At 40.6% G+C, this 10,420-nt stretch overlaps 1 protein-coding gene across 1 annotated transcript; it reads right to left on the bottom strand.

Moving 5' to 3' along the window:
- Positions 1–1,602: 1,602 nt before the first annotated feature.
- Positions 1,603–9,526, bottom strand: sdf4 (stromal cell derived factor 4). Its single transcript, XM_028583811.1, has 7 exons — positions 8,962–9,526; positions 6,973–7,289; positions 5,818–5,954; positions 5,575–5,688; positions 5,291–5,449; positions 3,477–3,652; positions 1,603–3,015 (listed from the first exon to the last, which is right to left on the bottom strand). Exons 2-7 carry the CDS (start codon positions 7,281–7,283, stop codon positions 2,839–2,841), a joined length of 1,074 nt encoding a protein of 357 aa, XP_028439612.1. The 5' UTR covers positions 7,284–7,289; positions 8,962–9,526; the 3' UTR covers positions 1,603–2,838.
- Between the last annotated feature and the right edge of the window lie 894 nt (positions 9,527–10,420).

Genomic DNA, 10,420 nt, shown 5'->3' on the forward strand with positions numbered 1-10,420 from the left:
TACAAATCTGATTGGCTATCACACTATCCTGTCAAAGCCATTTAGATTACAATTGTAATATTCACAGCAATGAGTTTTGAATTGTGAATAATCCAATCTGACAAAGATCATTTATAAAGATTGATGTTCAGTATGTAACCGCTTCTAAACAAATCTTTGGTTTGGTGAAATTATGGTTGTTCTTACAATCCTGCTGTGTTGTCAAGTGCTACATTACATAGAACACACAGTGAACCTTAACCCGTATATACGCAATAAAGTCTTCTCAAAACAGAATATAGGACATTTTGGTTTCTGGTCAGAAAACCGTTCTCGGAGTCCAAGCTGTCGTCTACAAAAATATGTTCTGTCCATCAGTCCGGAACACAAACTTCTTGATGATATAAAACAGAACATTTTGAGAAGCCACAACCAGAATGTTTGGTATTTTTGGCTTGAAAAATGACCTAAATGATTATCAAAATATTTGCCAATTAATTATTTTGTCAATGAACTAATGAGTGCAGCTCTATGCAACAGTTGTGTGTGTAAGGGAACATAAGGTACGGAATTGCCCTTTTCTGCCATAACAGGAAAGGAAGGGAAAGTGAGGAGATAAATGAGACACACCTGTGAGCTGGGGGAAGAAAAAAAGAAAAAGAAAAAAAAAAAAAAAAAAAGACGCATGGAGGAGAACATCACAAAGTTGAATCCAGTTAGATTTCCCAGACATACCCGGAGCACGTTGGGATGAAACTTGTTCAACTATCTCTGTGACCCATTAGGATGCAGCTGTGGACTTTGTCTCAAGTCAAGGTAAGTTCCCTTATTTCTTATCACTTCTAATTTTTGAGGCGTGTGCGTGACATCCTATTAGTTTATTGCAAATACAACAGGATTGCCTGACATCCTGCGCGCGGCTCACGTACCGGCCGTTCCTCACCTTCTGCTCGCTGTGTGTTGCCGTTCTCAAACTCCATTCTCTTTGGGAAACAACAAACTTAAAGCTAATAAGCTACACGCTGAAAATGGCGAGTTTGGAAGAAAACTTGGATCGTGCAATAAGGCAGGCCCACTTGGTTATTTCGGGGAATGATTGTAAAGATTTACAAAGAATAGGTTTACGGCATTTTACGCTCTAACTGGGACGTTTTGGGACCGATTGTTGGGATTGCTGTGGACAAAGTACACACGGCAATGAACTGTTAAGAGCAAATGAGGTTTAACCATGTATCCAGCCCATTTAAATAGCTCACGTTACTGTATAGTGTGAATAGTTAACTTCTTTTAATATTGTATGTGGTGTTTTTTTCTTTTGCGGGGTGCAAATGTTCCACCAAAACTAGTTCCTTCCCGAGACTATTTAGCAGAGCCACCATCGCTGAGTCTGGAACCGGCACCTACGACGATTGTGATTGTTTTTTGTCTATTGATTCGGGGCTCAGTGTCTCGCTCAAGGACATTTGACATGTAGACTGCAGGGGTCGGGGATCGAACCACCGGCCTTCCGACTGAAAGACCATCGCTCTTCCACCTGAGTCACAGCCGCAAAAATTAAAGAAAGTAATCAGTTACTCGCAGCCCTAAAAAAATAACTAAGCACTAAAGAAACCCAGGCGTTACTTAATTGATAAGAAATCTTTATTATTTACCAGAATTTGCAATACATTTTTCTTTTTTAAAGCTGTGTCACATTCTGTTACCATCAATCATATCTTACAATCCAAACAGGACCGAGGACAGAGAATCCTGTAGCAGGATCCAAACCTTCAACAAAATGGTTGCCCATGCATTTGAATACAAGATGAAGAGTGCGCTATCCACCTTTTTGTGAACCAACACAAGGACACAAAGACCAGCCTCGTACACAAGTAAGGCAAAAACAAGAACAAAGCTGCGAGATGTTCTAAGATGCAGCTGGTCTAAATTATACTGGTCAAATAAATAAATTCTTCTTTATCCACATCTTAATGAATGAATTGCATGAATTAGATCAAGAACAAAACAATAGACCTTTACATACAGGAGACATTTTGACCTGAAACGCGCACACACACGCACCGGTGAAACTAATTGTTAATAATATATCGTTAAATGTTATCAGTGACACCTGTGCTTTACTTTCAACAAGTCAAAATGTCTGCTGGGAAAAAAGGCACATTGTTCTTATATATATTACTCTGACAATAAATTGTTAATGAAAGTCTGTGCTAAGAAGGATCACTGTAAGTTATTGAAGCAGTTTCTAAAAGTGGTAGGACGGATAACTGACATCTATAATGCAAACTAGTGGAATTGTACATTGTTATACAATCCCCTTTTGAATTTGGGAAAATTCCAGTAATTAGGCCTAGCTCTTTATAATATACCTCTATAAGGGTTTTTCCCCTTGTAGCAGAATTATATTTGATTTTTTACGCTTTTCTCTATGACACAGGCATTTGTACGTAACAATTAATATTTACACTGTATGCAGACGACGCCAGATCGCCTAGACGCAAAGTCTCTCGTCTCTGTCAGGAACACGAACACGAACACACACACGCACGCACGCACGCACGCACGCACGCACGCACGCACGCACGCACGCACGCACGCACGCACGCACGCACGCAACAGCCTAACATTTAAAAGTCCAATGGCACACAGAAGACATACCATGTAAAGTGTGATGGCTGGCAGACAGTCCAGGGCTGAAGGGAGGATGTATTCATTGGAGTCAGCAGTGAAAGAGGCCGTTGAATTGCACCCTAGAACATCCTATCGTTAGTTTGCCCGTCCTTGTCTGGCTGGTCCCTGAAGCAGATGTAGGATGTCTCCCTGCCTTGCTGAGCGGACTGAGAGAGGAGACGAGGGTCTTCAGAACTCCTCGTGGACATTTCGGGCGTAATCCATCAGTTTGCTGCCCGTGAAGTATTCGCTGTACTTGAGAATCTCGTCCAGCTCCAAATTGTGATTCTGGTTTTCATCTGCGACGGCAATCATCTGCTTGGCCTCGTTCAAGGCGTTGTGCTCGTTCATCGGGTCCATGTACTCCTGTACAAGAAGGAGGGGAAACATAACAGTCATTGATTGTCAATTCAATCAGACATTGAAAACAAGAAACATTCCATTAGCATTTTTGAGATGGTTGACTGCACAATAAAAAGGAGGAAAAAAAGAAATGGTGTTTTAAGAGTCCTTGTTGATCAACTTAAAATACTTTAGTAGTAGGGCTGGGTACCAAACTCTTAACTTTTTAGGCATCGACAGAATTGCCTCCTTAGTATCAATACCCAATTTTAAATACCTATGGTCAGTGAGCCGATAATGTTTGTGCTTGGCTGTCTGAAGTAACACGTCGTAGAGGCAGGCAGGTATTGGCATTGCGTTTGTTTCTTTGCGATATCTAACCCTATTTAGTAGATACTGACTCGAAAACTTAAAAGTATCAAAATAAATATAAAAAAAAGGAACAATCAAATGAGACTTTTGCTCTTTTTTTCTCAATTTCTCACCTCCAGTTCCTCCATGGTTACGATGCCGTTGCGGTCGGAATCAATGACGTCCTCAAACTCCTTCTTCCTCTCCCGGACCCAGTCGTCGTCGATGTCCTGCGCCTGCTGGTTCTCCACGGTGCCCACGGGCAGAGAGATGAACTCTGACAGGGTCAGTTTCTTATCACCATCCTGGTCTACAAGCACAACAAACATGTGATTTCTTTCACCTTCATAATGGGCCTCAACACAGAGCAGGATTTATTCAAATACACATGGGTATTAATGTAAGGTACAACATAAAATATACAGATCCACTATTATATTTATTACACAAACAGATGAGACCTTTGCCAACAGAAACAGATCCAGTAAAGTTTGTTACCATGTTTTGATGGAAATGTGCCAATAATGGGCTTTTGTCAATCAATCAATTTGTTTGTAACGTAGAATCTTACAAAATGCAATTCCAAAAAAATGTAATCCTGTCAGTTACAGTCGTCCTATGCATATGCACACGCATGCTAGAGCTGATACAATTAGTCAGATCAGTCAAGATTAAGCAGTAATTTAAAAAGAGCATTAGTTGCAGCCCTAAGCAATAAACCATATCATTTTGATGTTCCTTCCCCATGGTTGATGTCACTTTCTACTGTGCCGTCTGAGGCAAAATGCCACAGCAAGCTTTATCAGCTCTTTATAGTATGGGTGTGACCTGAATAGCGTTTCCCAAACTGAGTTACATTCACCGAGACCAAACCAGGTCCCCTCATTAGGGTTAACAGTATTCTCCCTGCATGTAAACACAGAACACTGATGTTTAACAGTGCAACATGTACAGTGCTATCTTAAATCTCCTAAACCAGTGTACATTAAAAGCTGCTATAGACAATATGTTAATATTAACAATGGACACAATTACTGCACGCGTGCCAGTTTTAGCATCATCTCATCAGCATTATTTCCAGCAGCAGCAGGCATCGGTTTGCAGCGAAACTGCTCTAAAACCCCACTGTGCACTTCCTGTTCAGGTAAATACAAAGTTTGAGCCTAGCTAGTGAACATAGTGGAGAACTTAGCAGCTTAAGAGGCAGACATTTCCCTGAGGAATTAGTGGAAATCCAAACGGAGCTTAACAGGCCTGTCAATTTATATGCATATCTTCCCCCTCTCAACTAGCTGTCCTGTCGAATAAAAGGCGGAAAAGCCCAAAAAAATAATCTTGAATAGAACTTGCATTCATCCCTAGGCCAGAACATGAGTCTGAATGCTAATGTTGCTACAGTATGTATACACTGGACGTGCAAATAAGCTGCTGTTTGCTAACTAGTTCCCCATGTCAACTTAAAGGTGATGTGCTGAGTGTGTTTCCGCTGTCTACAAGTAGGGTTGGGCATCCTTTGTTTTTTTCCCCCCCCCCGATAGCAGTGATAAAATGATACTTTTTAAAAATGTGGGGGAAAGGAAGAGCACTATGTCCCGTTGTTGGAATCCTCTACAGCCAAATAGTGACACTCTACACCGTTAAGCTGTCAGCATTTTAACCGTGTCTAACCCAGCTACTAGCTAACGTTACCTGCTGTCAACTGTAACGCTAACTAGCAACACATGCAGCGATGCTTCTGTTGCCTCCAACGTCTGTTTCGGAGCTGCAGCGCAGGCATTTAAGCGGCGCCGAAATCCGCGTTGCTATTCGGTCCGGCAGGTATCGGTCGTTTAGGCACCGGTGCCTAAAGCCTATTAGCATCGGGTTTCGGTACCCCAACCCTAACTACAAGTGGCTAAAAATAGTTAACACAGGTTTAACACAATGAGGTAAAGTAGGTCAAATGTACCCAAGTCGCGTACGATCTCCTTGACCATGTATTTGAGCATGCCTCTGCTGTGCTCCGGGTGGAGGAAAGACAGGAACTCCTGCTCATTCAGCAGCTGGTTGGCTGGGGGGTTGTCAGCCTGGAACCAGCGGTCCTTCAGGCTTTCCAAAACCTCTTGAGCTGCAGCCATGACAGAGAGAGAGAAAATTCAGCTCAATTATATTCTTACTTCGATATCTGCCGCACATATTTCGGGAATATTGTTCAAACTATTAACGACATTTTTCAAATAGTTCCATACTTACTTTCCTCATCCAGTTTCAGATCTTGATTATTTTTTATTTTCTCAGCAATTTCCTTTTCATCGAAACCTTTGCTTGCCAGAAATTTGACTCTGTACTCATCCCATGTCACGTGACCTATGGACAAGGCATGAATTGAGCATTTTGGTTCCGACTAAACAGAAAATATCCTTTTGTTTACAATCCACTGTGGCAACGTGGCAGTGTTTGGTGTGCTACGATCTAAGCGGATTTGGTCTCTCTCACCATCACCGTCGGGGTCAACGGCACGGAAACTGTTCTTGTTCTCCTCCATGGCCTCCTGGAAGTGCTCCTCCGTCTTCTCCATAATCCAGCGCTGCATCTCCTTGGCGCTAATACTCTGGTCCTTGTTGAAATCAACCCTGAGGATAGAAATAAAAATGAAAAATTAGTTGCTGATTTAGCTTGAGCTATTGAACATTAACAGTCATTAAACTACTAAGTATATACTATCAGCTGTAATGACCCATACGATCTGTCCTAGTGTATGAAATCTGGTGCTTTTGTTTAAACTGACCATGCACTAATACCCGTAAACGTTGAGATTTCTTTACCATTTAAGGTAAAATAATGTAAGAAGGAGGGGGGAGGGGGATGGGAAATTTGTCAAGTCATGGTATGGGCTTTGTTCTTTTTCAGCTCAAGTGCATTCTTTCTTTCAATACAGGTACTCCGATGTATTGCCTCATGTTTTTTCTTAAGTGAAAGTGTTGTTGCATATCAGGATTTTGAGGAAAACTACTCTAGTAAAAAAAAAAAAAAAAAAAAAAAAAGCCCGGTGGTTTCACAATACTCTATTCATTTCATCATTCGGTGTGTTTTGCAATACCAGGTTGTGACACACATTCAGCTTCTCTAAACAGTGTATAAGTATAGTTATCACAGCATATGAGATAATTTTCCTATGGTTTGATATAAGGCCAGATATAGTCTTCAATTTTGGATATGGTGATATGACATAAGTGTTGTCTCTCCTGCTTTTAAAGGCTGCATTACAGTATAGTGATGTCATTTTCTGAACTTACCAGATTTACTAGCTGTTTTATTATTTGCCTTTACCCACTTAGTCATTGTATCCACATTAATGGTGATTATTTATCAAATATTTCATTGTGTAAACATTTTTGTGAAAGCACCAATAGTCAGCCCTACAATATTGCCGCAATATCGACATCAATGTATTTGGTCAAAAATATTGTGATATTTGATTTTTTTTTCCCATATCGCCCAGCTCCAGCTTACACCTATTTGCTAGTTTCCGGACTAGAACTTGATGCTGGTGACTTCTGAAGAACCTGATCAGCAGCTTTAGCTCAGGCTCCCAGTTCAGGAATGCTGTAATTCCTGTGATTCAAAAGATGACAAGGATAACCCCCTTACTTGGTGAAAATGTCAATCAGCTTCTTCCTGTTCCTCCTTGGTTCCGAGTCCTCCTCAAACTCCTCAATCTCTTTACCCAGGAAAACCTCCTGGTGGAAGTCCTTATTTAGGTGGCCATCCATCTCCATCTTCACCCCATTCAGGTGGTCTGGGGGAAGAATCTCGTTGTCGTCCTTGCTGGCTGGAGCCTTTTCTTTAGCGGCCGACATGTTGGCTGGCCGTGCATGCACATGGATGGTGTGGAGCAGGATATAGAAAAGCAGAGACACTGCCAGGAGGTTTCTGCACCACAGTTTTCTCCAAACAGCCATGGTTGCCTATAGAGCGGTAAAAGTAAAGTTTGAAGTTATGTGAACCAATAAAAAGGTATCAAGCCAAGTTAGCTAAGACAATGTGGTTGATGCACATCATCATCATCAAGCACAAGATCTCAACCAGAGCCGGTCTACGGAGAGCCATTTCACTCCCTATTAAGCCCCATTGTACCGGATTTGGTTGCAGTTCCACCAGAGTTCCGCTGGAGGTGATCACAGGCGAGTGCAAAATGAATGGGACTCCATGGAGCTAGACGGCAAAATTTGTCTCTTTCGCCTGATTGCCGTTGACACATCTCAGATTTGATTGTAGTTTCTGCAAGTTCAACATGGATTATAGGTTGAAAGTTGAATGTCCTTTGGATTTCTTACAGGTTGAGTCGTTGTTGACCATAATACGTTAGCGTTCTGCTAATGAATGTGGATTGGTCAGTGAAGGACTGATTACGACAAGACATCCCACTTGACGGAACCAAAGCGGAACCAGAATGTCAGAGTGAATATTTCGGCGTGGTCTTTAAAACATTAGCAAACCTCTTTCTAGCACGTGTATTGACAGGGAGAGCCTAACCTATCAGCTGTGTTGTCGATGCCTTGAGAGAACAAAGGAAGTGACTCAGAGCTTGCCGTAAAGCAGTATCTCTGGCCGTATGATGTGTATGACGTCATTGACATTTTAAAAAGGGCTTTTTTTAAAAAAAAAAAAGCCACTTTAAAAAAACAAATTATCTAACACCCAGCAGTGTGTATTTTCTTAGCCTCTCCTTCCGAATGCAACATTCAAAATATAAAAAATTATATCCTGAGAAAAGGGGATTTTGAGGGGTATAGCTCCATAGATCACCATTCATTCTGCACTCGCCTGTAAGCGCCCCCTATATGGAACTAGAGTGGATCTGCAACCAGTTCAGAAGCCGGAAGTATCGAGACAGTGGAACTTCTTCCCTTTTATGTCAATGCTTCTTCCATTATTAGAAATTCTTTGATCTCAACTTTCATGCCGCGTTCAAGACACGTCGGATTTTCCCAACTTATGTAACGCCTACAGGACAATCCCATTAGAGTCAACGTTATTGACGTTATAAGCATATTTATGAGGAGGACTCAAGAAGAGGGAATTGTTTTTGTAAATTCTGACCAGCTAGACTGCTAGAGTGAAACAAAAATCAAGAAATCCACACCAGATGTTGAAAGGCCGCTTTGAAACAATCATAAACCGTCTGACAGGATTACATTTCACAGAAATTGTATTTTATGATTTCACGCGACAAATAAAATTGATAGATTGATTAATCACAGTTTAACCCTAAAGCGGTGACGCACCCATGATGTTGTACGGAGATGTGATATGTGATGTGCCTTGAACCCAACACAAGATTACAACGATAACGTTTAATTTAACAGTCAACGTTTAGCTAGCTACAGTATCCACTTTAATTTACCAGCACGGAATTACATGCTCATACGGCAACTGACGGTTCCTTAACGTAAATAACGGTTAACGTTAGCTCTGGAATTTAACCTCGTCACGTCATTGGAATTATTTTATAACGCAGTTAAGGGTTAACTGTGTTAACATTAGCTAGCTACGTGGCTAACACAGGCAGGGTAGTAAACATAGTAGATTAACGCTAGCTGGAATAAGTAAACAGTATACAAAGACACTATAACCAACCTGTCAAGCACGATGACTAAAACCGACACTGCGGACAAGTTCAAAATCTTTGGATATTGAGAGATGGCCAGCTGGACTTCCTAGTCAAACAGACCCACTAAACAGTGCTTCCAATCAGCAAGTATGTTTTTCCCCAGGATGGCGAAGGCAATGTGCCGCACTTGTCTGCCTCTTATTGGCTTACCCCTGACATTCTACCCAATCCCACTCCTGATGCCTAATAATAACCAACGAAGGCATGACGAGTACTAGCCAGTCAGAGGGAGAGTAGGGCGGGTCATGCCTTCGCCATCCTAGGGAGGAAAAAGCAAAAAGGCTTTCTTATATATTATCTATGCTTCCAGTCAGGTAAGTTTTCAGACTCTAGTTCCTGTACACGTGGCTTTGCCACAACGTCCCCATTCCAAAATGTGGGACGGCTCAATATAAGTTCCACTGAAGTTATGCGGTTCGGCTGTAAAATTCCTTTCTAATGTTCCAGTTGCTGCCAGTTAGTGTTATATAATTCAAGCTGTCACTTGAACTGGTTCCTGGGTTCCTGGCTAGTTGCTAATGTTGCTAGTATTTTGTAAAGATATCCAAGTCCACAAGTATAATTTCCGGGCAGCAATTTCAAAGTAAAAGCCATACCGATAAGTTTTTATTTTTATATATATTTTTTTTTTATCTAAGGGGCACTTCTACAGTTGCCAATGGGTACGTAGAAATATTTTATGGTTAAATGGTTGACATATAGTTGGCTAAGTAATTGATACATGGTTAAAAGAGTTAACGGATACACAGTTGTAGGAGTACTGGATATATTGTCTAAATAGTAAAAAATATAATTGTCTAAAGGTCAAATTGTCAGGGTAAAGTATTGGATACATTGTTAAAATATAGATCATGGTAATGGATATATGTTTAAAATAGTAAGTAATGGATATACCTGTACATTTGAATTAGTTGGCTAAAAGTATAGTATATATGGTTGACAATAAAAACAGCTAATGTTCAAAAAGTTTAAATAGTTAAAAGTATTGAAAGGCTACATGTTTAAAATAGAACAAAGTTATAGATAAATGGTGAGAAAATAACTAAAAACGGATGGATTCATGTTTAAAGTAAACTTAGTACAAAAAGTAAGGAAATTTGTGTTTGGTAGATTATTTCTCTGTGGTAACAATGCTTGATTAATAGTAAATTAACGTGTATCCGTTCTGAAGTTTTAAGTGGAGCCAAACTCAGCGGACACACTGGAGTTTTAGTGACATCTGGGAAACAGGCCACAGCCATGCTAAAATAGCAAAGTAGCAAAAATAGTTTGCTAAAACTATTGAATACATGTTTGAAATAGTAAGCTAAAGTAATAAATGGTGAAACACTGACTAGAGACAAACTGAGGTGCACAAAAAAAAAATACATGAGCTATAAAGGCAAACATGCAATAGTCTTATTGTTTGGAGGAAGTCCTAAACCT

Source organism: Perca flavescens, chromosome 7 (genome assembly GCF_004354835.1).
Source record: "Perca flavescens isolate YP-PL-M2 chromosome 7, PFLA_1.0, whole genome shotgun sequence".
In the NCBI taxonomy this organism is placed as follows: domain Eukaryota; kingdom Metazoa; phylum Chordata; class Actinopteri; order Perciformes; family Percidae; genus Perca; species Perca flavescens.